Source organism: Podarcis liolepis (assembly GCF_965112155.1).
Source record: "Podarcis liolepis genome assembly, chromosome: 13".
Classification (NCBI taxonomy): Eukaryota; Metazoa; Chordata; class Lepidosauria; order Squamata; family Lacertidae; genus Podarcis; species Podarcis liolepis.
Window position 1 is genome coordinate 14573627 of NC_139573.1, and position 25824 is coordinate 14599450.

At 44.9% G+C, this 25824-nt stretch overlaps 4 protein-coding genes across 4 annotated transcripts in view; all 4 read right to left on the reverse strand.

Moving 5' to 3' along the window:
- Positions 1 to 25824, reverse strand: part of OSGEP (O-sialoglycoprotein endopeptidase) — a 244986-nt gene that overhangs the window by 143951 nt on the left and 75211 nt on the right. The gene's annotated exons all lie outside the window — the stretch shown is intronic.
- LOC310691201 (ribonuclease pancreatic-like) lies at positions 177 to 4535 on the reverse strand. Its single transcript, XM_083470869.1, has 2 exons — positions 4398 to 4535; positions 177 to 867 (listed from the first exon to the last, which is right to left on the reverse strand). Exon 2 carries the CDS (start codon positions 846 to 848, stop codon positions 417 to 419), a length of 432 nt encoding a protein of 143 aa, XP_083326995.1. The 5' UTR covers positions 849 to 867; positions 4398 to 4535; the 3' UTR covers positions 177 to 416.
- Positions 6158 to 10545, reverse strand: LOC310691563 (regenerating islet-derived protein 4-like; the record flags this gene model as incomplete). The annotated part of the gene is made up of 5 exons (XM_083471424.1): positions 6158 to 6225; positions 7394 to 7625; positions 8402 to 8542; positions 10085 to 10176; positions 10479 to 10545. The coding sequence occupies 5 exons, from the start codon at positions 10543 to 10545 to the stop codon at positions 6158 to 6160; spliced, it is 600 nt and encodes a 199-aa protein (XP_083327550.1).
- LOC310691206 (regenerating islet-derived protein 4-like) lies at positions 17391 to 20772 on the reverse strand. Its single transcript, XM_083470873.1, has 4 exons — positions 20686 to 20772; positions 20205 to 20345; positions 18768 to 18951; positions 17391 to 17955 (listed from the first exon to the last, which is right to left on the reverse strand). Exons 1-4 carry the CDS (start codon positions 20704 to 20706, stop codon positions 17888 to 17890), a joined length of 414 nt encoding a protein of 137 aa, XP_083326999.1. The 5' UTR covers positions 20707 to 20772; the 3' UTR covers positions 17391 to 17887.

Below are 25824 nucleotides of genomic sequence, written 5' to 3' on the forward strand. Positions count from 1 at the left end.
TGTTCATAATTTTCAATATTCCGGTTCTTGTGAAAAAAAAGTGTTTTGTTATGCAGGAGTTTGTTAAAGATTTGCCTAATTCACTCTGAAAAGAACAAGTTTCTCTGATTTCCTGCTTTCACTCGTAAAGAGCTTCTGAGCTCTTCATAGGCAGAATGTAGGCACAGAGACACACATTTTGCTTTTGACAGAATGAGCTTTATTGAGAGAATAGCCATTGAGAGAAAGCAACAGAATGCGTAGTTAGAAGCCCGGCGTCATTGTCCTTAGAGCCACAGCTCCCAGGGTCCCCTGAAAAGGGCAAATGACTGTTAAACTGGGGAAATTCAATGATGTGGTTGCGTTGCAGGGAGAAATGGCCAAAGAAGCGTTCTGGCTTCAATGGGCAGAGCGTGGCTTGCGTGGTTTTCTGCCTATCAGAGCAGCTTCTCCAGGTGAACGGGCTTCTTTTCTTCGCAGGCCACACGAATGCGTTTGGAGGTCTCTGTGCCTTTGTATTTGCAGTCCTTAGGAGGTTTACCATCGGTGTACCTGCAGTCAATCATGGGGAAGTTCTTGTTACTGTCATAGAAATTACCTTGCCACTGTGTCCCACCATTGCCGCAGACCTGTAGGACAGACTCATTGTCATAGTTGATGAAAGTATTCCTCGGTTTGCATCTAATTGGATTCAGATTCCTCTTCACCATCATGAGGTTGCAGTAGGCACTGGGGTTGGAGGCTCGGGTCCGGGGATAATCAATGTGCTTGTTTTGAAAAGCTTCCCAAGACTGCCCTTCGCAGGACTGCACCAGGAGGACGCTGAGAAGGATGGCCAGACGAACCAGCAGGCAGCTAGAAACCAACATGGTGGTGTCTAAGAAGTTTCTGGGAGGAAAAAGAAGAGGAAGAAAGGGGGAAAACATTAAAGAGATGCCTATTTCTTAAGGCATCTTATACACCTTAGAGGAAATAAACCTATACAGTGGTACCTCGGGTTACATACGCTTCAGGTTACATACTCTTCAGGTTACAGACTCCGCTAACCCAGAAATATTACCTCGGGTTAAGAACTTTGCTTCAGGATGAGAACAGAAATTGTGCTTTGGTGGTGTGGCGGCAGCGGGAGGCCCCATTAGCTAAAGTGGTGCTTCAGGTTAAGAACAGTTTCAGTTAAGAACGAACCTCTGGAACGAATTAAGTACTTAACTTGAGGTACCACTGTATAGGACATTTCCTTATAGGAAATGTGGTGGTAGAATATGGAGCATTTGTGGGAAGCCTGTACTGAATCAAAGTTAAATATGATTGGCATGAATGGGAGGTCCTGCCCCAACTGGCTTTATTTACATAGATAAATGGCAAACTATATTTAAGCAAGGGGGACCTCAGGGCAGGAATTAGGCATTCCAAATTCATATATATATATATATATATATATATATATATATGCAGGTTTTGGTGTCTTCGGGTGTCTTCCCGTGTAAGAGTTGGGGTGTCTAGGCGACGTTTCGACGAGGTCTCACTCGTCATCTTCAGGCTGGTGCTTTCGGCTTCTTGTTACTGGAACAGAGCAGGATCTCAGTGTTTGAGTTCCTATAAATACTGTTGAGGGGGTGTGGTGTATAGCCTCCAACGTTCTGGGCAGAGAGGAGGTTCCCAGGTTAGTGTGCCTTTTCTTCTTTTGTTCCTTAATTACTTGAGGGATATCTTGAGTGATTTCTTGAGTGATATTCTGAGTACCACTTAGGTGGGTCATTAGGTGTGGATTAGTTGCTAAAGCTTTCGTGTCTTGACCTCTTGAGCTTGTGAAGAGTTTTTCTGAGAAGATGGCTGTACTGCACTTAGTTGTGCTCTGGCTTGGCTTCGTGTATAGGGGCGAGCTGTGGTTTTGTGCCCTGTGCCAGCCAGATCTGTGTAGGGATTGCAGGGGGGTGCAGCATCCGGAGGTGCCACTATGGTTTGGTTACTGGATGGTGTCTGTAATTTATCTGTGGAGAGGGTCTGGGTTTGGGTCTGGTGTGGTTGATTGGTGATGGCGTTCTGTGTGCCTCTGGTTCTGGTGTCGGTTTTTGTGGGGAGGGCTAATTTCCAGATGTCTGGCAGGCGGGACGTGTCGTCACGCTTGTTCATGTTGTGAGGGTGTTTCTCTATCTCGATGGCTTCCATGATTATTCTCTTGTGGTGATGTTCCATGTTAAAGAGCAATTTGGAATCTGCAAAATTAGTTTCGTGTCCTGTTTCTTTCATGTGTTGGAAAAGAGAGGAAGTTTTTTCTTCTCCCCACAAAAACCGACACCAGAACCAGAGGCACACAGAACGCCATCACCAATCAACCACACCAGACCCAAACCCAGACCCTCTCCACAGATAAATTACAGACACCATCCAGTAACCAAACCATAGTGGCACCTCCGGATGCTGCACCCCCCTGCAATCCCTACACAGATCTGGCTGGCACAGGGCACAAAACCACAGCTCGCCCCTATACACGAAGCCAAGCCAGAGCACAACTAAGTGCAGTACAGCCATCTTCTCAGAAAAACTCTTCACAAGCTCAAGAGGTCAAGACACGAAAGCTTTAGCAACTAATCCACACCTAATGACCCACCTAAGTGGTACTCAGAATATCACTCAAGAAATCACTCAAGATATCCCTCAAGTAATTAAGGAACAAAAGAAGAAAAGGCACACTAACCTGGGAACCTCCTCTCTGCCCAGAACGTTGGAGGCTATACACCACACCCCCTCAACAGTATTTATAGGAACTCAAACACTGAGATCCTGCTCTGTTCCAGTAACAAGAAGCCGAAAGCACCAGCCTGAAGATGACGAGTGAGACCTCGTCGAAACGTCGCCTAGACACCCCAACTCTTACACGGGAAGACACCCGAAGACACCAAAACCTGCATTCCTGTACCCGTGAAAATCTACGAAAGCATATATATATATATATATATATATATATATATATATATATATATATATGAATTTATTGGTTTTACATATAATCATATTACGTAACATTGTACCGTCTTATTTTATCTCTTTGGCTCAACTGAACCTAACGACTTCCCTCCATCCAATCTGATGGTTTCCAAAATTAAACTTTACATCTTTACATTTTGCTTCGTTTCCTATCCTTGTTACAGCATTACCTAAAATATTATATTACTCAACCTGAATAGGTAGCAATTTCATCTTACAAATCTTCAGATAACCCTGCTAATTATGGAATCTGGGGTTCTTAAGAGCTGCCCAAGAATGACAAGTGCTGGCACCAGCTGTGTTCACAGAGCAGCCTTCATTCAGCTCCACAGCCAGGGCGTTAAGGAGACTGAGGGCTTAGCCACACTTTGATTTCCATGTATTGTGAGGTATTACTAAATAACAAACTATGCCCTTGGAAAGGAGCGGGTCAAGTGGGAAGCCACTCGGACCTCTGCTTTCTAAGCATGGCACAATTGGAAGTGTTGGCGAGACCTGAGACAAACAGCTGCATCCCATTCTTAACCTGAAACTGTTATTAATCTGAAGCACGACTTTGGCTAATGGGGCCTCCTGCTGCTGCCGTGCCGCTGGAGCACGATTTCTGTTCTCATCCTGAAGCAAGGTTCTTAACCCGAGGTACTATTTCTGGATTAGCAGAGTCTGTAACCTGAAGCGTATGTAATCTGAAGCATATGTAACTCAAGGTACCACTGTAAGGTACTTTACCAACCAGCAGTTACCAAAAGAGAGGGAAGAATGGGTTGCCTCTCTATCCATCTCTCCCAATTGGTTTAGGTAGCATATTGCAAGCCTTGTTGCTTTACTCCCAACAGAAACATGAGCCAGTTTCCTGACGAAAACCACCCCCCAACCCAAGCTGTGTTTTACAAAAACAAAAAACAAAGCAAAAAAGAATATCTGGTCACAGACAGTGTCTATTATGTTCATAATTTTGTATATTCCAGTTCTTGTGGAAAAAAAGTGTTTTGTTATGTAGGAGTTTGTTAAAGATTTGCCTAATTCACTCTGAAAAGAACAAGTTTCTCTGATTTCCTGCTTTCACTCGTAAAGAGTTTCAGAGCTCTTCATAGGCAGAACGTAGGAACAAAATGTAGGCACATTTTGCATTTGATAGAGTGAGCTTTATTGAGAGAATAGCCATTGAGAGAAAGCAACAGAATGCTTAGTTAGAAGCCTGGTGTCATTCCCTTCACCTCTGCCTACCAAAGAGATAGGGAACAGGCCCCCATTTCCTCAAGGGCTGTGCTTCCTTATTTGTGAAGGATCTCATTTCAGACTCCTCTGGGTGCAAATCAGCTGCTTAGAGGAGCCAGAACCCCAAATGCGAATGAATGAATGAATGAATTATTGTATGCTGCTCATCTGGACTGGGTTGCACCAACAGAATATACAAAAACACAACTTACCCAAGTTCAATCCGGTCTTGAGTTATGCGTGCGACTTTTCGAAGAGGCGAGTCTGTCCTTCAAGCTGCTGCTGTACAAAGCTTAAAAGGGGCAGGGGACAGGGAAAAGAAGAAATGAACTTCAAGCCACTTGCCCAATAGGAGTTTACCAGAGAATAAAAAAAAAATATGGAATTGGAAATGTTTGAAAGTTAACCAGCAATTATGCAACATGGCTCTGTAAAAAAGGAAGAAGAATGTAACACTGATAAGAAAGGGGTGTGGTGGTAAAATGAACAGGGGGCAATGTTTGCCTACACCTGCTGATTTCTGTATATCACTCCAGATATGCACCAGAGCAAGCCAAGGTCATTGTTTCACTAGCCAAGCTGACAAGCTTCCAGAACTTGTTGCCAGTTCATTTCCAGGCCCAAGTCGAGGTTCCCACATTAGTTTTTTGTGGGGAGGTGGGGGCTTTTGCAGCCATTACTGTGCCCTTGGTTGCCACCGCATTTCTGAGCCCAATTTAAAGTGCTGTTTTTAATCTTTAAAGCCCTAAACGACTTTGACTCAATGTGTTTAAAAGCCCATGGAGAACTGATGCTGCTCGGTCACAAAATGCTAAATAATGCAGTGAAATGGAAAACCAGGGGGGAAGCAAATGCAATGGAGTCTCCTGGATGAGGCCAAGCCTGGCTAACTGGCTGCCGGAAAACCTTAACCAAAGCACTCTTCATGAAACATTCTGTTGCAGGACCCACTCATTTCAATTCTTTTTCAAAAAACGATCCTGTCATTTCATTGACTTGTATTCTATTGCACTTCACCAAAGGTGTAAGCAATCTTAAATGTCTCTTTTTGGACAGAAAAGATGGTGTAGACATTATTCAAATGCACAAATGATTAACAAGGCAAATAGTGAACCCTGTCACCATTGCAATGAAATATGACCCCGCCACAAATAAATTCACACTTACATCTTAAGGAAAGTTTTATTAGCATTTATCTTCTACACTTGCAGCTATTGAAGCACATGCAAAGCAAATATACTGTGTGGATAAAAAGTTTGATTTCAAAGGGTACATCCATACTATGCCCTTATAAGAGCTGTGTTTCATGGCTATGGTTCCCCCCTCAAAGATTCTTGGGAATTGTAGTTTGGGGAAAATTTGGGAGTTTTTGGCAGTTGTTTTCACAGAACTACAGTTCCCAGGGTTCTCTGGAGACAGCACGGAAAGCTCTTTATATTATTAGAATTTCAGCTCTGTTCATCCGAGCTGATAAGGCTCATCTTCTTTGAGCACACCCAGAAGAGCATTAAAAGTCCACAATGGAAGGATGAGGCAGGTATGATGCTACATTTATTACTAAGCTATGCAGAGAGCAAAGAAATATACATCTTGTCTCTATGAGAGCAGAGAGCAACTGAACAAAGAAACGACAGAACAAAAGAAACAGGAAACCAGTAACGTCACATCCCGTCTCCCTTTCCCGTGAGAATCCAACAGTATCTGACTCTGTGGAATATAAACAGTCCTGTGACAGCAAGCAGCTGCTCAGTGAGGGAAACAGAAACTAACATACATAACATAAAGTACGACTTTTCTGTTATGGGACAATGGCCTTGGGTTAAGCATGATCTGTGTCCGTTGTCTCGGGAGGCCTGGTCCTTTAATAAAAGAAAGCCCCCAAGATGTCCTGGAGATCAGAGAAGATCCACTGGGGAGTCCCCTTCCTTTGCATCCCAAGTATCTCCCAAGCACAGTTGAATCCAGGCCCTTGCTACAGTTCATGTTTGCAGATGTAGGCGTTCAGTTTGTGGCACTTTGCATCATTCCACTTGGTGAATTCTAAGAGCAAAAGAAAAGTCCAACAGTTGACATATTCCTCTCCCTTGTGTGGATGATATTGTACAAATACACTACTAAGATACTAATATGGTGTCAGTGACTAGTTACCCAAAAGCAGGAACATAACAGCGGCTCTCCCCTCCTGCATGTTACAGCAACTGATATTGAAAAGCATAGGTAAAAGGTAAGGGTAAAGGACCCCTGGATGGTTAAGTCCAGTCAAAGGTGACTATGGGGTTGTGGCGCTCATTTCACTTTCAGGCAAAGGGAGTTGGCGTTTGTCCGCAGATGGCTTTCTGGGTCATGTGGCCAGCATGACTAAACTGCTTCTGGCACAGTGGAACACTGTGACGGAAACCAGAGCGCACGGACATGCTGTTTACCTTCCCACTGTATCTACTTGCACTGGTGTGCTTTTGAACTGCTAGGTTGACAGAAGCTGGGGCAGAGCAGTGGCAGCTCACTCTGTCATGGGGATTTGAACCGCCAGCCTTCCGATCAGCAAGCCCAAGAGTCTCAGTGGTTTAGACCACAGCGCCACCTGCGTCCCTATTGAAAAGCATACTGCTTCCCTAGCCATGGAGGAAGAGTACAGCCATTGTGGCTAGTAGCCACTGACAGCTTCATCCTTCATGAATTTGTCCTCTATTAAAGTCACCCCACTGACATTGGCCTATGGCAAAGCGGGGTGCATCTGTCTCCCTAATTACTGACTTTCAGAAGGAATTTTAAAACACCCCTGTTTACCGAGGCATTTGGTGACAGAAGGGTACTGTTCCTTTCAAATGCGGAATCACTGGTTAAGGGACTTTTAAAAAACTGTTTTAGAAGGTTTTAAACTTTTTTTATAATACCCTGGGCTCCTTTGGGAAGCAGGGTGGGATATAAATTGAAACAAGAAGTAATAATGATGCTCTAATGTTATTGTCATTCTTTACGTTTGTTAGTCATTTGTACAAACATCTCAAAACAACTTACAAATCATAGTAAAAGACACAAAATATAAAAAGCTAAATAATTGAAAGCAATGCGCAATTGGTAAAATACACAGATAGAAGTACCCTGTCACTGAAGACTATTGAATAGGCCCTTGACAACAACGTGTGAAGTTAATATAACTGAACAGGGAAGTCTTCGATTCTGGATGGTACTAAATCAATTTTTTTACCTGCACGTTCGCTGCGAACTCTTTCTTCAGGATGGCATCTTCTTTCATGGGCACTTCCCATGGGAGCTCCTACTGCTATTTGCTCAGGTGCGCCATCACCAGGAACAACTTCCTCTCTCACAGAATGCCTCAGCTCAACACAATACTCGTCCTTCCCCAAGTTGTTGGGTGCCCCCAGCATCCAGGCTTTGTAGTTGTAGGTAGACTCATCTGACCACCTCCATTTCCCACTCTGTAGAGTGACGAGAGAAAGTAACTAAGGGGACAACCCAGACAAGAATTTCAAAAAGAATGGGGGAAATGCAGAGAACAGTGCCCCAAAATATATACCTGGACTTGTTTCGATTAATTTCTACAGGAGACTTTGTGTTTTTTTAAGTCATAACTAGGAAAAATTGTAATAATCACATATAAAAGAAACAGTATACAAGAAGTAAATAAGGAGGCCATTTACAGGATAAAGGAAGTCTTTTATTTTTATGTTTGTTTTCTTTATGTAAAGGGATAGGAGTTTAATTTTGATAATTAAATTGTCAATGGTGGTGGGTTTGTTTGTATGTATGAGTTGTTGTGGACTATGTTGTAAATAAATTATTAATAATTTTTTTAAAAAAGAAACATAAAAAGTTTGGAGGTGAAGGGATACTGGTTCTCCTATGACCTCAGTTCATGGGGCCTACATCCTGGAGCCTATCAACCCAGAAACAACCCATCAACCATTAAATAACGGTTGTACATCATGGTAGTCTACATAGCACTGCAAAACTGGAGGACCTGTTCCATAACTAAGATGTCTACAGCCCTAAATTGATTGGGCAGGCCTTACAAATCCACTACTAACACCCAAGGCAACCTCTATGGCTGACAGGGAGCGGCCTCCGAAATTCACAGCTGAGAGGAAGACGTTAGGGATGCAATGGCACTCCATGTGAACAATGTTTGTTAGAAGGTGCCTTTCCCATGGAGAACACTGGCAGAGCAGAAATGTAGCCGTTTCCAGATACTCACATGTCGGATGTCATGCAAACCAATCCAGACATTGCTGATGTCAGTCTGGTAAGCAGCGATGTGATTGGCTACCACGAGGGTCTCTGCGGGGGTAAGGAGGGAAGCAAGGTGGGCCCCACGCCTGTAACTCTGGCACTCAATCTAGACAAGGACAAGAACAAAGGCTGGTCTTTTCCACATTCTGCTACTCTTTCCTGGGACATCATGTGGCTTAAAGCAAGAAGAATTGTGATGAACAAGGAACTTTTCTTTTTCTTTTTCTTTCCTTTTCTGAAATTTTTGAAATTTAATTTTACAACACACAGCTACGATTAAAAGATTCCCCCAAATCTCTGGACTTCCCACCTTCCCCTGCAAGGGTTCTGTTGTTGTTTTTTAGCTCTATTATCTCCATAGTACCCATTACATTACAAGTGTTATTGCAATCCTGCTAATGTTTTCATTAGTTTACAGTGGTCCCCAAGATAAATTATAATTTTTTTCATTCCTTATTAAAGTTATGGTCTTCTTGGCTTTGAGCGTTCTGGTCGATTTTGCCATTTCAGCATAGTAAAACAATTTAATTTGCCATTCTTCCCTTGTAGGGACTTTGTCTTCTATCCATCTCTGAGCTAATAGCATCCATGCTGTTGTTGGAACAAGGAGCTTTTCAGGGTTGAGAACCTCAGGCCCAGAGGTTGAATGGGGGCCCTTAAAAACTTTATCCGGCCCACAAAACTATTCCTAGGCCTCATGCCCTCTTCCCAGGTGAGCACCCTCATTGGCCCTACTTCACACCCCAATTGTTTTCTTCCTAGCTTGAATGTATCATTGAACTCTGATAATACCCCTTGCTTTCCTGGCTAGAGAAGGGTGTGTAGAAATACTACAAAGGTAAAATTCACTTTTGTCTCTGGCCCTGCCCATCGCTGCCATGTGGCCCTCCGGGGGTTCCCAGGGTGGAATACAGCCCTCAGTCCGAAAAGGGTTCCTCACCCCAGCCTGAGGGAAAACCTTGACTCTTCCACGGCTTCACAAGATTGCCTCAAGAACAGTGTCAGGTCAGACACCTGCCAAGGGCCTAGATGTATGGAATGGCTCGTCGCCAAACCTCCCAAACCAACTGTGATAAAGATTCCAACACTGGGCACTGTGGGATCCACACATTGCATCAACCCACCACGATATGGACCCAAGCTTCAGCTCAACTCCCAGAATAATTGCTGCTGCCATCAGGAAAACACATCTGCAGGGAGGAGGGAGGTGATTTGAAAGACTGCCAGAGACAACAAGCAGCCATGCCACATAGGGGCTGTGATGTCGGGAGGATGGCAGAGGTCTGTACTTAACCTGAAACCATTCATAAGCTGAGGTACCACTTTAGCTAATGGGGCCTCCCAATGCCGCTGCACCGCCGCCGCAAGATTTCTGTTCTCATCCTGAGGTAAAGTTCTTAACCCGAGGTACTACTTCCGGGCTAGCGGATTCTGTAACCGGAAGTGTTTGTAACCCGAGGTGTTTGTAACCCGAGGTACCACTGTAATTCTTTCCTGTCTTTCGCTAGCTGTTTCCTGGCTGTCTCCTGGGATTCTTCCGGCTGCCATAAGGATGGAGAACCATGAAAAGCAACATTGAACCTCCTTTTGGACCTCCATATTTTGAGAGCCATTTACCTAACTTAGGCAAAACCAGCTGGCCGCTTACCTCTGCCTCATGCCAGGTCATCTGAGTCTCAAAATAGCCATAGCAATTGCCCTGGTATTGCAGCCACTCTCTGGCACAGGTGTCAGCTTTCACTGCTCAGGAGAGAGACAAGAAAAACAGGAATGATTGTGAGGAGTGAGACAAGGACGGAGAGAAGTTTGCTTTCCAAACCACAGGCACTCAGCGCCCCTTGCTTCTTTAATTGGCACCAGGGGCACTGCTAGGAGGGGTGACCCAGAGGGGAGAGAACAAAGGTATTTCACAGGGGGGGGTATTTCCTGCAAACAGCAAGGACCCTGATACAATTCATACTTCTTTTTTGAAGAGGCCCAAGGAGAGTCTGACATCTTTTGGCTCTGAGAAACTGTCCCATCACAAGAGAACTTCCACTCACCTTCCACTAAGGGACTTGAAACCAGGAAGCCAACCAGAAAGACACTAAGATAAGCAACAGACTTCATGTCTTTTATTCACCTGTGAATATACACATAGAGATGGCAGCAGCAGAGCAAAGACAGGGTCAGCATCAAGGATTAGCATGGTAGGGCATTTGGAGTATAGGGCCTTAAACCGAGTCAGTATCTGGCTCAGTACGGGGAGGATATTAGCCATGCTTGCTGGGGCTGATGGAAGCTGTAGTCCAACAAGATCTGGAGGGCCACAGCATTTTCATTTGTAGTCTGAACTGGCTGACAGTAACTCTCCAGGGTTTCGGGCAGGTGATATTCCCAGATCTACCCAGAGACACTGGGGACTGAACCAAACTGACAACGCACCTTGAACTTGTTGCATTCAGGAGGTAGACCCACTGAAGGAAAGGGGACCATGGAAGGTGTCTTGCCCAAGGGCCCTGGGGCTGACACTGGCAGAAAAACCACGAAGCTGGATACCAGGGAGATGCTGATACCATGAGTATCCATAATCAAATTCAAACCTGCAGTGGGTATCTAATAACCTGGGGTTACTGGGTTCAGTTTCTAGGGTTCTAAGCTTTGAACCAGGCAAAAAGATACTGTTCTGTTAACCAAGGGGGAGAGACTTGGTCACTTAGCTGCTCACCTGAGTCTGTTGCTGAGCTTCTTTCCTTGGAAGATATGCTGGGGCTGTCTGCTAAGTCTGTAGGTGCATGGCTTTAATATAGAGCTCAGGTAAACATGATGAAATATTAAAAGGTAACAGCTTTAAGGAAATGTCTTGATACGCTATTGGCAACATTGCATAACAGGGGGCCCAGCCAGCAGAAAGGTGATTTTTATCACAATCCCATTCACAAATTATGAGTGATGGGCCAAAATATGCCCTCTAGTTGACTGTTCTTCCCCTAGGAATGGGGCTTCCCTTTTTCTGCCTCATTTCTGCTGTAGAATTTCAGTGAGAATGGATTTGGCATGCCTTATTGTGTTAGAAGGCTGGGGATGTGGGGCGGGGGCAGGGGTGTTTCTTCCTGATGAACTTTTCACCAGCAGTCTGCAGCCTCCCTAGGTGCCCATCATGGACACAATCTGTGCTGTGCAGGGGGCCGCTAGGGGCGCCTTGGAAGATGGCCAACAATAACATCTATCCGGCTCGCACGAGGTAATTAGAGGCTGATTATGGGTTGACCTTTTCACTAGAAAGGGGAAGAATTGATATTGCATGGAATGCAAATTTGTGGACTTCTGCTTTCAAATAATGCTGCCCAGCAGCACTGTAAATGAACTGGGAAATGACAATGGGAACTAGTGCTGACTCGATCACTTGCTGCTTCTGGGTGTCATGTGGGGCCATAGAACAGATTCTGACTTTAACCAAATCCTGCAAGCAATTATTCCTAGTACTCTCAATAGACTACAATTCCCACGATGATTTGGCAGATATTATGATTGTGAGGGTGATATGAAATGGATATCCATTTGTGCTGCAGACATGCTCGCCCTCTCAGCCCAAATTGTCCCCCAATATTGTTGTGAAGATAAATGAACTCCATGTGCAAATTGAACAGATTCCTGAAAAAAGAGAAGGATTCAAATTTATCTCTCCCTTCAAATTCTGCCACATGATTTTTCTGTTTTACATTTTAAAATATTCATTTAAACAACCTTAAAATAACAGTGACTTCCCTTCTTCTCTTTCCATGGTTCATTTTGCAAAACATAAATTCCTGCATATTATATATGAACTAAACCATTCAGTATTCCATTATTACTTCCATCAAAACTTATTTATACTGTTGAATTTATCTTAATGCTTCCAGCGTTTTCAAGTGTACACAATTTCCCCCCATTTTCCAATCTTCTTTAAATGAATGTTCTTCTTGTTCTCTTATTCTATAAATTATATCTGCAAGCTGCGCATATTCCATCAGCTTAAGTTGTCATTCTTCTTTGATTGGGACCTTGCTCATTTTCCATTTTGGGGCTAACAAAACATGGGCCATTGTAGTGGCATACATAAATAACCTTTTAAATAAATAACCTGCCACATGATTCTCCACCCCTCTACTTCCTCAATAATCAGTCAGCGTTTCTTGACCACTGAGCATACTCTGTCTTCAATGGGATGTTTTGGGGGATTTCCCTTCCTTAAGGATTTTTTCCTTTTAAAATAATGTCAGTCCTGGGGTTTCCCTGAGCCAGCTGATACTTCCCTCTTGTGCATAGATGGTGCCATAATGATCAGCACTCACACAACTGAGGTTGCTATTAGTACTGGGAGTGGCATGCCCCAAACTAACCCAGTGACAACTGGATCTGGGTTTTCATTGGGTCACTTTCTCAGTCTGGGGTTGCGCTCTTGTAAAAAGGTAAAGGACCCCAGATAGTTAAGTCCAGTCATGAACGACTCTGGGGTTGCAGCGCTCATCTCGCCGAGGGAGCCGGCATTTGTCTGCAGACAGTTTTCCGGGTCATGTGGCCAGCATTAATAAGCCACTTCTGGTGAAACCAGAGCAGTGCACGGAAAGGCCTTTACCTTCCCGCCACAGCAGTACCTATTTATCTACTTGCACTTGACGTGTTTTCGAACTGTTAGGTTGGCAGGAACAGGGACCAAGCAACGGGAGCTCACCTCATCGCGGGGATTTGAATCGCTGACCTTCCAATCGGAAAGCCCTAGGTTCAGTGGTTTACACCACAGCGCTACCCACGTCCCTCACTCTTGTACTTGGTGACTATTTGCTAACAGGGGCAAAGGGTGTGTGGCCAAATGGGCAAATGTCATGGCTACACTCGCGTGCACACTCACACTCACACACACTCAACAAAAGCCCGTGGTAAAATGCAAATCTTATTTGTTTTAGTTCAATTATTTCACCTGTAGCCTGAATCAAGATCATGGGTATTCATTCCACTGGAGGTGTTAATTGGCTTACCAATGTCAGGATGTTTGTGTTATCATCAACACTGCTTTGTACTTATTTTACACACACACATATATAATTTAATGTAATTGTCACAGTTGGTGTTTATGCTACTGTCTGAACACACAGCCTTGAAGGTAAGAACAGAACCGTCATAATACAGTACACAAATAAAAACAAAAGTAAGTGGGTTTTGCCAACCAGGCCAAAGGCGCTCAGGTTAAGCTGTTGGAGGACTAAAATATGCAAATATTGTTCTTGACATGAAATACCCTCCCCCCCCGCCCTCCGCTAGATCTTGCTTTCAAGGAAACCCTCAGGGCTTGGGGGACTCCACAGAAGCCTCCTAAAAGAGCAAAGTTTCATAAATCGTCCCTCAGGGCTTGTTATTGTTAGTCAGTGGCACTTTTAGCCAATTAGATCCAGAGACCACAAACAATGGGGCAAACCAGGAGTCAGGGACTGAGAAATCAGTCAGAACTGAAGGCAAATGAGGAGGCAAGATTGAGGAGCATGAACAAGAAGGCCTCTTGCAGTAGTTTATGTCCAAGAGGACCCAGTGGCCAACTTGGATCTATGGGTGAGCACGTCAAACTCACAGGAGCCTTTTATTAAACACATACACACATATTCTACATTGCACCAGCAATTCTCTCAAGACTCACCATCTGTGACTTCATTACAGGGCCAATCCTACCATTAGGCACAGCAAGGCAGCTGCCTTAGGCAGTGAATACCGAGAGGTGTGGGTTGCCGCAAGATACTTCAGGACAGAACCATGTGCACAACCTACTTTTGACAAGGGAAGAGACCCTCAGACCTGGGGTTCAGTGCAGCCCTTCAATCCTCTCGCCCTGGCTCTAGGGGCTATCCCTAGGCGGCATCCATTCTCTGGTCACAACCTCTCTTCCCAGGCCACCCCCCCCCACAAGCCCCCATGTGTGTTTTTGTCTGGGTGGAATATCTCATTGAACTCTAATACATTGGTACTTTGGGTTACAGACACTTCAGGTTACATACGCTTCAGGTTACAGACTCCGCTAACCCAGAAATAGTACCTCGGGTTAAGAACTTTGCTTCAGGATGAGAACAGAAATCGCGCAGCGGCAGCGGGAGGCCCCATTAGCTAAAGTGGTACTTCAGGTTAAGAAGAGTTTCAGGTTAAGAACAGACCTCTGGAATGAATTAAGTTCTTAACCCATGGTACCACTGTAATGCTGCCTGAAATCCAGTAACAGCAAGGGGTGTGTGGAAAAGCTAGCCTACTGCACAAAGATAAAACGTACATGTTCTGCTCTGCTCACTTTACATCAGAACCCACCACCACTACAGGCATTTGACACCCCACCCCCAAGTTGTTTATAACATAAATTGGAAAAGATTTCCCAACCCTACCCTATGTAGAGATGTGAAGGCTCTAGGTGGGGACAGAATCGTTTTCCCTATTGTTGTTTTTTCCAAATTCTACACCCCCCCCCCCGTGAAAAAAATGAATGGGGGAGGGGTTGTAGAATATATTGTTTTAGAATGATGTATAAAATGTTTAAAACAAGGTGTGCATATATTTACTCCCCATGAATGCTTTCGAAAAAGCATGTGATAGGAAGACTTTTATGTAAGACAGTGCACAGCATCAGATACAAAGAGGAGAAGCAAGTCCTGAGTGGTAATTTGAGACTACAACTCTGAAATGGAAGAGCAAGGTGCATTTATGCCTCTAGGGGGCACTGCCATTGTCAGCACGAACATTTCAATGCCTCCCTTCACTTGCGAAAGAGTAGAAATGCTTGTTTAAATCCAGCCAAGCCTTGCGTTTTTAGAAATCTGTGATAACTATGACAGCAATTGTGAAGAAGCAAAAGAAGGAGATATTGAAACTGACAGTGATAGCTCAGAAAGTGATACGGATGCATACGACCAATATAGCTCCCATCAGCCATCTCGCCTTAGTTTGGCTTAGCCAGCATGATGTAGCACAGCAGATCTGGCTTATAATTGCTTGTTTCCTGTAATTAATTCCAGTTCTGCTACTCGCAGGCATGAGCAAAGAGATGCAGGACACTGAAACACCCACTCTGTCCCAGATCACTAGAACCCTTAGACCAGGTGGGGCTATACTTTGCCCAGGTGTGGCTGGACTACAGTTCCCATCACTGGCTTTGATGGCTGGAGCTAGTGGGAGTTGGGAATTCAGCGACATGGAGGACCATCAGTTAGCCATCCCTTCCGCTAGGAATTCAAGGAGAATTGATCCACCCCAATACACTCACTGTGTGCTGGCCTTCTACTTACAAGAATAGTACAGGAGACCCTGCAGAACTACTCTCTTTCCTACTGGATTAGATAGACCACTGGTCTGACACAGTCAGCTCCCATATGATTCCTCCCAGAGCAATCCGAAATGGAGCACTCCATTATAACCACTGCACAATTCTACCACCTCATTCTGTTGCCTGTGCAAACCAAGCCTTTATTCAGACACCCCTCCAGCCTCTGAGATTTTGGGACAATGCCGTGCGCAAGAAGCTGGTGTAAAGCAAGCCATTGTGACTGAAGCTGGCATAAAGTTACACCAGACAGAGATGCTGTTCTGCAGTGGGTCTGCTGCTGCTGCTGCTGTTCTACCTAAGCCTGGCAGTGGGAAAACAAGCCTTTAAAAATAATCAAAGAATTATAGAGTTGGAAGGGACCATGAGGGTCATCTAGTCCAACCCCCTGCAATGGAGGACTCTTTTGCTCAAATTAAGAGTCTCATGCTCTTCCGACTGACCTTTCCCAGCAGTTTCATAACATTTTATGCCGTCACGTCACATGACCAAGGTGAACGGGCTTAGAATCCATCCTTAGTCTCCACCCTCTGGTCTCACCCACCACTAAACCCCAAAACACCATGAGGTGGGGCTTATACCAGCTTCAACTCAGACGGCTTCAGCTCATCTGGCTGAGCCCAGAATCAGAATGGGTGAACAAGCTACGCTGACATATCTTTGGCTGGTTAGGGGTTGGGTACTTAATGCTCACTGAGCCCATCACTCACTTGAGCTGGAAACCTGTTGTAACCTAAGCTGCTCATCCTAGCAGATCTTGCCCTAGGATTGACCCCTTCTCCATTCTTTTCCTCACAAACTTTCAATTCTGTCTGCACAACTTTATGAAGTACTCTGCAGCCTTATAAGGACTCTAGACCAAGGGTCAGCAAACTTTTTCAGCAGGGAGCCGGTCCACTGTCCCTCAGACCTTGTGGGGGGCCGGACTATATTTTGGGGAAAAAATATGAACGAATTCTTATGCTTCACAAATAACCCAGAGGTGCATTTAAAATAAAAGGACACATTCTACTCATGTAAAAACATGCTGATTCCCGGACTGTTCGCGGGCCGGATTTAGAAAGCGATTGGGCCAGATCCAGCCCCCGGGCCTTAGTTTGCCTACCCATGCTCTCGACTATCAGTATTTTGTGGGAGAGATTCGAGCACATACTAGAACTTTAGGTTTGCATGATGGGAATGTGCCACTCTGTCACCTTTGCATAACAATGTGCCACTCTGTCACCTTTGCATAACAAATCCACTTTAAAAAAACCTGACTATCTGCAAAAATATTTTTTGAAAGTGACAGGGAAATGTACTGAAAAGTGTTGGACGGACGAATTACTAATGGGCAGACATGTGAGCAAATGACGATGAATGTTCATTGTCATATAACTGCCCTATAAACAAATCAGACTGAATGCTCAAGAAAGGCCAGACATAATCTAACCACCGCATAAACTTTCTGCAAACAAATCAGGATGAGTGTGGAATAAAGAGGCCATATGGAGGATCCCTATGTACCAGACACTTGATTTAAAACAAAGAACAAAGGGGAACTGGGATTCCCCAAAGCAGAAATCTAGACCCAAGGTGTTGGAATTTGTCGCCAGCTGAGAGGGAAGAAAATATTAAAAGAAATCACTCACCAGAAAATTCATACACTTAAGGAAGATTTTATTAGCATTTGTTTGTGCTGTAGCCACTGAAGGGTGTGTAGGCAAAACATATGGATAACTAAGGTTTAACTTCAGAGGGCATGTCTGCATTATGGACTTAAACAGGTTTTATACCACTTTAACTGTCATGGCTCTCCCCCAGAGAATATTGGGAACTCTAGTTTTATGCTGTTTTATGTTTAATAGGATGCTTTCTGTTAAGGATCCCTTTCACAGAACTGTGGTTCCCAGGGTTCCCCAGGAGAGAGAGAATGACTTAAACCACTTAAAGTTTCTAATGCAGACAAATGCCCAGAGACTGTTTTGAAAGGGTACAGTATCATTTGGGTTTAGAAGATTCTGTGTAGGTTGTCCCAGAAGACCTTCTCCTTTGCAAAGGCAAGTCTTCAAGATGTACTGGAATTGCAGAAGTTCCATCGGGAGTCCCATTCATCTGAGTTCCTTCCATCTTGAAATGACGGCTGAGCCAATGCCCTCTCTACAGTTCATGCTTGCAGATGTAGGCATTCTGTTTGTGGCATGCTGCATCATTCCATTTTGAGAAATCTAGAGGGAGAACCAGTCACCTGTTATGGGGTGGTATAACAGTCAACAGCTTTGGGTCCCAATACTTTTGGGATGTCAGAGGCAGTATGTCAGTTGTTGAGAAACACAAGTGGGGAGAGTGCTGTTGTACTTGGGCCCTACGTACGGGCTTCCCGTAGGCATTTGTTTAGCCACTTTGAGAGTAGGATGTTGGACTATTATGGTCCTTAGGCCTGATCCAGCAGGGCTCTTCTTATGGATCAAGGCAGGAATATTCAAAAACAGACAAGAGGTCCATGCTACACAATAGGTAGCATTACCTCCTACTCTAAAGTATAAAATTATTCTGCTACCCCAATCCAGTCAGTGGGGTTTTTCCACCTGGGAATCACACTTTTTCCTCTACATAGCGGTGAAGTGGTACTAAATGGAGCAAGGATGGGGGTCCTGTCTTGACCACAAGTGAGGGCTCACGGGTTAAGAAAAGACATGAGAAGCCTATTCAGTTAGTGGCAAGTAGGGTCAGGCTGAAGTTTCAGGACCTCGGATAGCTCCAAGCATACAGCTCCTCGAGTCACAGCTTATGGGAGACACTCCAGAGTGGCCTAATTGGTTGGGTAATATGTAGAATCAAGCTGGCATTTCAGAACCTTGGATAGCTCCAAGAAGACAACTTGCTCCAATGGCATCAGGAACTCAGCTGAGGCTTTTTATCTCTCCTGGACCTAGTTACCCATCTCAGGTTGACCTCTGTATCACAGTGTAAGAGATACCGAGATGCTTTTGAACAGGACAGCCTCCCTCCTGGATAGCAGCTCCCCAAAACTGTTCACCTGAACGTTTAATGATGACTCTTTCTTCCCGTTGTTGAGGTGAATCAGCATCAGGAACAGCTGCCCCACTCACGGAACGTAGCAGCTCCACGCAATATTTATTTCCGCCCCGTTTGGTGGGTGCCCCCAGCATCCATGCTTTATAGTTGTAGGTAGACTCATCTGACCACCTCCACTTGCCGTTCTGGAAGGCGAAGAGAGAAAGGAACATGGAGATAAGCGTGGAGGCGAAGCAAAAGCCTCAGTTCGGGATCTGGTGCAAGGCCAGTATGCCCAATGGGCAAAGTGAGGTGGCCACTTCAAGCAGCAGATTGTGGATGTTGTGAAGGACATAAAACTGCGAAAGGGCCATAATCCAATGGTAGAGCACCTGATCTGCATTCCAGGTTCAATCCCCAGCATCTCTAGCTAGGGCTGGGAATGCACCTTGCCTGAAACCCTGGAGAGCTGCTGCCAGACAGTGTAGATTTTATTGAGCTAGATAGCCCAATGTTCTGACTCAGTATAAGGCAGTTTTCAGTTCCGAGTTGTTATTTAATTTATAATTACTCTATTGCTACCCAAAGGGGGAAGGAAACACATTTGGATTTTGAAACTCAGGTGCGAAAAATAATTTGGCCAGCCCTGATTAATATCTACCTTGCCTTGGGTAGCAAAATGTCTTCCCCGAACCTAGATCTACTGGTTCCCTATTGTCTCTGGAATAAGTTCCATCCTAGAAGGGTCACACCCACCATCTATCACACAGTGGTCCAAGAACCTCACCCCTTTTGATACATTTAACATGTTTTCTATGAATGTCAGTCTTGTGTGGATGGCTGTTTGGGCACCTGGATGGCTTATACCGACACATATGTTTAATTTAATGCTGGTTTGCCAGGCACAATCTTTACCTAATTTTAAGTGCCAGACAAAAGCTTTCCTTTCTATCCAGGCTTTTTGCCTTTAATTGGAAGGGTTTTAAAGTATTTGTGGCCTCTTTTAATGGGACAGGATCTGAATGACCTGTTAATTATGTAAACGGTTTTTTTAAAGGTTTTTATTGATTGTGTTTATTGCAATTGCTTTTAGTAATTATGTTGTATCCATAAGTCTCTTTGAGTCATTTCCATGAATAAAGCAACACATGACATTATTATTATTATTATTATTATTATTATTATTATTATTATTATTCTGATGGAATTTGCAGGGGTGTCTCTCATTCACTTTCCCCCCTTTGTTTGCTTTTCTTTCTTTCTTATTTGCTAATTTGCTTTGTAAAAAAGTAATTTAAAAAATAAAAAGAATGGATTTTGAGACTCACATGAGCCCAAATCTGTGTCACATAATAGACTGCACAGTGATTCCCGAAATGTGCCCTGCTGTATACAAGGACGTCTGTTTTCTCTTGGGAACATTGCCTGAGGAGAAGCACAGAGGGGTCTAGATACGTACATGTCGGATATCATGCAGTCCAATCCACACATTGCTGGGTTCTGTCTGGTAAGCGAAGATGTGATCAGCCACCACGAGAGACTCTGCAACAGTGAGGATAGAGGCAAGGTGTGCCCCACGGTGGTAACTCTGGCATTCGATCTGGGCAAAGGGGAAAGGTAGGAAAGGCTTTTAATGCCACTGTTCTCCTCCAGCATCATAAGAAGGAGGATGGTGCTTAGTGCCTCCTCCTAGACTGGCTATAAGTAGGGAGCTGGGTAAGCAAGTGGGGCTGGTTGTGGGCAGACTGAGCTTGGTGGAGCAATGCCCCATTTCTCCAAATGGAACAGCCTCCACTGCCTTCAGGTCAGCAAACCTGACAGGATGGAAAGAAGGAGAGTTAGAAAGTGGGGAAGCATCAAACTTATTGGAACATCTTACCCAAGAGTGGCCTCGGTGACAAATACCTAACCCAAGGCTTGATGCCCCCTCTGTTTCTTACCTCAGCTTCTTCCCAGGTCATCTTAGCTTCAAAATAGCCATAGCAGTTGCCCTGGTATTGCAGCCACTCCCTGGCACAAGTGTCAGCCTTAACTGCTCAGCAGAGAGAGAGATAAACCGAAAGGAAGGGGGTGAGACCATAATAATAATCTCTATTATTATTATCATCATCATCATCATCATCATCATCATTACTACATCCTTTTTCTTCAACAAGCATGCATGGTTCCCTCCCTCCCCCACTTCATCCTCACAAGAACCCCATGAGGCAGGTTAGGCTGAGAAATAGTGCCAGGCCAAAGATCACCGTGAAGTGTAGGTGGGTTCCCATGAGGAAACACACAGTGATAACAGCAGGAACCTTAATTGAACTAACAGAACTGGACAACAGGGGCAAAGCAACTGCTTATATACATTTCTGAAGGCCTGGGCCACTCCCACTCCCAACGTGATTGGCTGTCCAAACTTCCAAGCTGCAAATCATAACTCAGAGTTTAAGGGCCAATGGCAGAGGCACAAATCCTGAAATGTTCTGTGACTGGATATCAGGTTTCGAATCAGAACACAGGGGCTCAGAATCCTTAGTCCAGGCTCAAGCTCAGGCAAACACAGACCACTGAATACATAACGCACCCAGTGAGCTTCTTGGCTAAGTGGGGATTTGAAGACTGATCTCCTGGTTTCTGTTCCAACACTCAAACCCAGGGTTTGGGAGCTGAATCTGGCCAGTGGGCTGGTCCTGACCTTTCCTAATCCCCGTTGGGCCATTTTGGCAAGTGGGTGAGACCATCGACTTGTCTGCCACCTTACACAACCAAGACATCAGATGAAGCCCACACAGTCTGATGTCAAACTAAGGCACAGGGTTCTACAACCACTATCAATCAGCTGACTGCTAGCACTTGGAAATCCCATGAATTTGTCCAGCCCCATTTTGGAGCCTTCTAGGTTTGTGGCCTTCTCTGCCTGTAGTGGGAGAGAGTTCCATTGTTTAACTATGCCCTCTCCTGAATCTTTCAACATTCAGCTGTGGTGGATATCATTTCATGCTGTGCCTTCTAGATCGTAAACCAGGAAAAGGTTGATGTTTTTTAAAACAGATCTGTAAGCTGCTGGGGGAATTGGGGCTTTGGGGCTAAGGACCAGTGGCGTAGCATGGGTTGTCAGCACCTGGGGCAAGGCAAGTAATTTGCGCCCCCTAACCCCTAACCTGCCGCCGCTGCCAGCTTCTTCTTGCTGCTGCCTGGTCTGGTCTGGTGTGGTTCTCTCCCACGCTCAGCGCTGTGCTGGGCGGCCGCTGCACTGTCCCTCCCCCAGATAGTCCCTCACTCTCTGTCCGCACCGCACACCTGGCACCCCGCCCTCCACAGTGGGCGGCGACCCGGCGGCTCGGATCGGATTCGTACAGCCAGCACTGCAGTGAGAGAGAGTGAGTGAGCCAGGTAGGGGCAGAGAGCTGAGAGTGCGAGCGCCCCCCCAGATGTTGCGCCCGGTGCGGCTGGCCCCCCCTGCACCCCCCACGCTACGCCACTGCTAAGGACCAGGGTAAAAATGCTTTTATACAGATGAAATATGCTTTAACTCTGGAAAAATTCTGCAGCTAAAGAACTGCCACTATGCCTGCTCCATTAGTGCTGAAGAATGCAGGAAAGACTTACCTCCCACAAGGGAGCTTGAAACCAGGAAACTGGCCAGGAAGACACTTAGATAAGTGAGAGACCCCATTTTTTTCTTGGTTCACCTGAAATTACATAAGGAAATAGGACCAGAAGAACATAAGAATCCCCAAGCTGGAGCATCCTTGGGCAAATTCAGATCTGCAGCATGTACTTTCCAACTGTGGATCCCATTGGTTATTTGCCAGAACAGGTCTTCAGTATTTAGACCAAACCAACAGCCTCATGTTCACTGCAGATTGCAGATGGCAATGTTACACATCTCTGCTGCTTACTCTGCCTGAGACCACACAGTCCCAGGCAAATTCAGTAAGCTATCATAGGAACCTCAGAAGATGCATTATACTGAGTCAGACCATTGGTCCACCAAGCTCAGTATTGTACCTGCTGACTAGAAACAAATCTCCAGGGTTTCAGACAGGTTCCTTTCCCATTCCTACCTGCGGCTGCCAAGAATTGAACCCAGCACCTTCTGCACGTAAAAGAGATGCTCTACTGGTGAAGCCCCAGAGCCCCCTTAGGGGAAACGTCATAGCTCCGTTGTAGAGTATCTCTTTGCATGCAAAAAGACCAAGGTTGAATTTCCAGCATCTCCAGGAAAGGCTGGAAGAGAACCCTGCCTGAAACTTGGAGAGCTGCTGCCAGCCAGTGTAGAGAATACTGAGCTAGATGGTCCAGTCATGTGACTCAGTATAAGGCTTCATCCTGCATTCCTAGTTGCTCCTATAATATGGAATCAAACCAATCATTCATCCAACCCAACACAGCAGGCAGGCCCAATTTGTGCCCATTTTACAGATGGCCAACAGACAGTGAAGTGTCTATGGTTGAAACCACAGTGGCTTGGTCTGGAATTCAGATTTCCATCATTTGGATCCTCCTGTATCTTAACCAAAGTGTATTAGTCTTGCTATAAGTGGCATCTGCAACAAGACCTGGATCCTGCAGTTCTCATCTGAGGCCCTTCTTTGTGTGCCTCCTCCACAAGAGGTCTGGAGGTTGACGACACAAGAAGCATAGCATTGTAAAACAGCATTGATGACACAGAAAAATCAGGGAAGCCCAACTGCTCACCTGGACCCTTCAACTGACTCTCTTCTGAAGGTAGATGCGTATAGCTACCTGCTGAGTCTTCCTCAATGGTCTGTCCTGCTCCACAGGAAGATGTTATATAGGACTCATCTGGGCATGATGAAAGACCACAGGCAGCAGGTTAAGGAAATGACTTGATGTGCTACTGTTCATATTACACAAGAGATGGCTGGGCCAGGAGATTTTTATCTGAGGCCAAAAGGTGTGGACCTCTGTCACAAATGACTCACTGGGGTTGTATGGAACATTGGGCCAGTGGCTCATCCAGTCTAGTAGCATCCTGTTCTCACAGCAGCCAATCAGATGCCTATAGGAAGTCTGCAAACAGGACTTTGTGCTCAAGCACACTATCCCTTCCTGCGGTTTCCAGCAGCTGCCATTCAGAGGCATATTGCCTCTAGTGGTGTGGAGGCAGAACATAGTCATCAGGGCTGGTTGCCACCGATAGCCGTATCCTCTATGAATTTGCCCAATGGTCTTTGTAAGCTATCCAAATTGGTGGCCATCACTACAAATTCTGTAGTTTAACTGTGTGCCTCGTGAAGAAATTTGTCTGCCATGAATCTTCCAACATTCAGCTTTGTTGGATGTCTATGTGTTCTAGTGTCCAAATAATAAAGATCATTCATTCATTCATTCATTCATTCATTCATTCATTCATTCATTTATACCCTGCCTTTTCCCTAAAAGGGACTCAAGGTGGCTTGCAGATAAAGTAAGAACAACTGGAATAATTATAATAATTAATAAAATGGACTTACTTAGCAAAGTTTTTTTTCCACTGAAAAGAGGAAATCTTAGTCAACAGCTCAGATTCTTCTGGAGTCAAACTTCCACCCTGCTCTTACCCAAGGGACCACATAATGTCATACCTGGGGCTCAATTTAATCACAGCAACCTTTGACGAAAGGTTGGGGTGGAAAAGGTCATGTTACATGCACCACAAACTGTTGTCAGTTTTAGACCATCATGGATTCTTCCACAAAGAACCCTGGGAACCCTCTGAAGTCAACCCTGCCATACACCAAATCAAAACGGTCTGTTTCAGGTGGCACCATGGAAGCATGGGGGGCAGGAAGTTCAGTGGGGCGGTTGGAAAATATAAGATTTGGGAACTAGTGGTGTACAGGTAGGGATGGGCGAAACTCAATTTTGAGATCTCTCAGTTCTTCATTTCTTCTGCTCTTAAGTTTAGTTTTCCACATTTCCACATCAGTTTGTGGGAGGGGAGAGGTTGGTTGTTTTTTTTTGGGGGGGGGGGTTAAGTCTTTATAAAAATTCATTAGCATTTCTTTGCAAATTCCTCTTAATATACAAATGTGCCTACTGGCCCCAAAAGGGTTAGCCACATCTGCTTTGTAGTCATCCCTTTTCCTCAGGGGATACAGATAAGTATATAGAGACTGGCATGCCCAACAGACTACCCCTGTGATCTTCAAAACCTAAAAAGGAGCTGGCACTGTATTTCCCATAGGCCATTATGCCATATTGTGGTCTACCCTCTTGTTCTTAAGACTGAATCAACAACAGGGTGGCCAGACATCATTTCACTTTTAAAAAATAATAATGCAAGGACATATCCCGAGACACAGGTTTTTATTTGCAGCTGATATTATTGCTCCTGCCTGTCATCAGCCAAATTACCCTATAGTTCACTGATCGAAGCAAAAGTGAGATTTAGCAAGAAAGACTTAAGGAAGAAAGGCTTATGGCTGAACTGTCAAAAATCTGAAATATCCTTGCACGCAGACCTTTCAGCTGTCCTTTTCAGGCCATAAGGAAATCTATAGGCCTCAGGGTTCTCCATTGATGCCTCCTACAGTGGAGAGGTTTCACAAAACATCACTCGGGTTGATCTTGTCTTTGCCATTGTTTCTCAACATGGGGTAGCTGCGTACGAGTGTTTTGTGTCTGTAGCCTCTGGTCACACCATAGTGCGACTGTCACAATGCATCCGCAGCCGCTGGCCAGCCTGGGGAAAGAGTGGATGCATAATGAAAGCTGCCTCACTGAATGGACTTTTGTGAACTGATGTCTCACAGGTTTGATTGGTTTTTGATTTGAACTGGGCTCTATGTCACAAGTGTTCTTTGAAGGCACCCTCAGGCTAATTCATGTGAAGGTTTGTGTCTATAGTAGCCGAGTTATTACAGATGTGGACTTTCTAGCTGTTTTCTCACAAGCTGAACCCATTGTGTACATGCTAACTGCCACGCATGGAATTCAGTCTGTTTGGGTTTGTAACACATCTTCACAACTGTGAGATTTGTCTATAGCAGACATCCATATGCACCTGCCCAAGCATATAGATAGATAGATAGATGATAGATAGATGATAGATAGATGATGGATAGATGATAGATAGATAGATA

What these genes read in the sequence shown, in the direction of transcription:
- LOC310691201 (XM_083470869.1), bottom strand. Translation starts at nt 848, where the DNA reads ATGTTGGTTTCTAGCTGCCTGCTGGTTCGTCTGGCCATCCTTCTCAGC.
- LOC310691206 (XM_083470873.1), bottom strand. Translation starts at nt 20,706, where the DNA reads ATGACCTGGGAAGAAGCTGAG. An exon ending in TGACCTGGGAAGAAGCTGAG is followed by an intron (nt 20,346 to 20,685) that starts GTAAGAAACAGA and finishes CCCTTTGCCCAG; the next exon opens with ATCGAATGCCAGAGTTACCA. An exon ending in AGTCATCATTAAACGTTCAG is followed by an intron (nt 17,956 to 18,767) that starts GTGAACAGTTTT and finishes TTCTCCCTCTAG; the next exon opens with ATTTCTCAAAATGGAATGAT.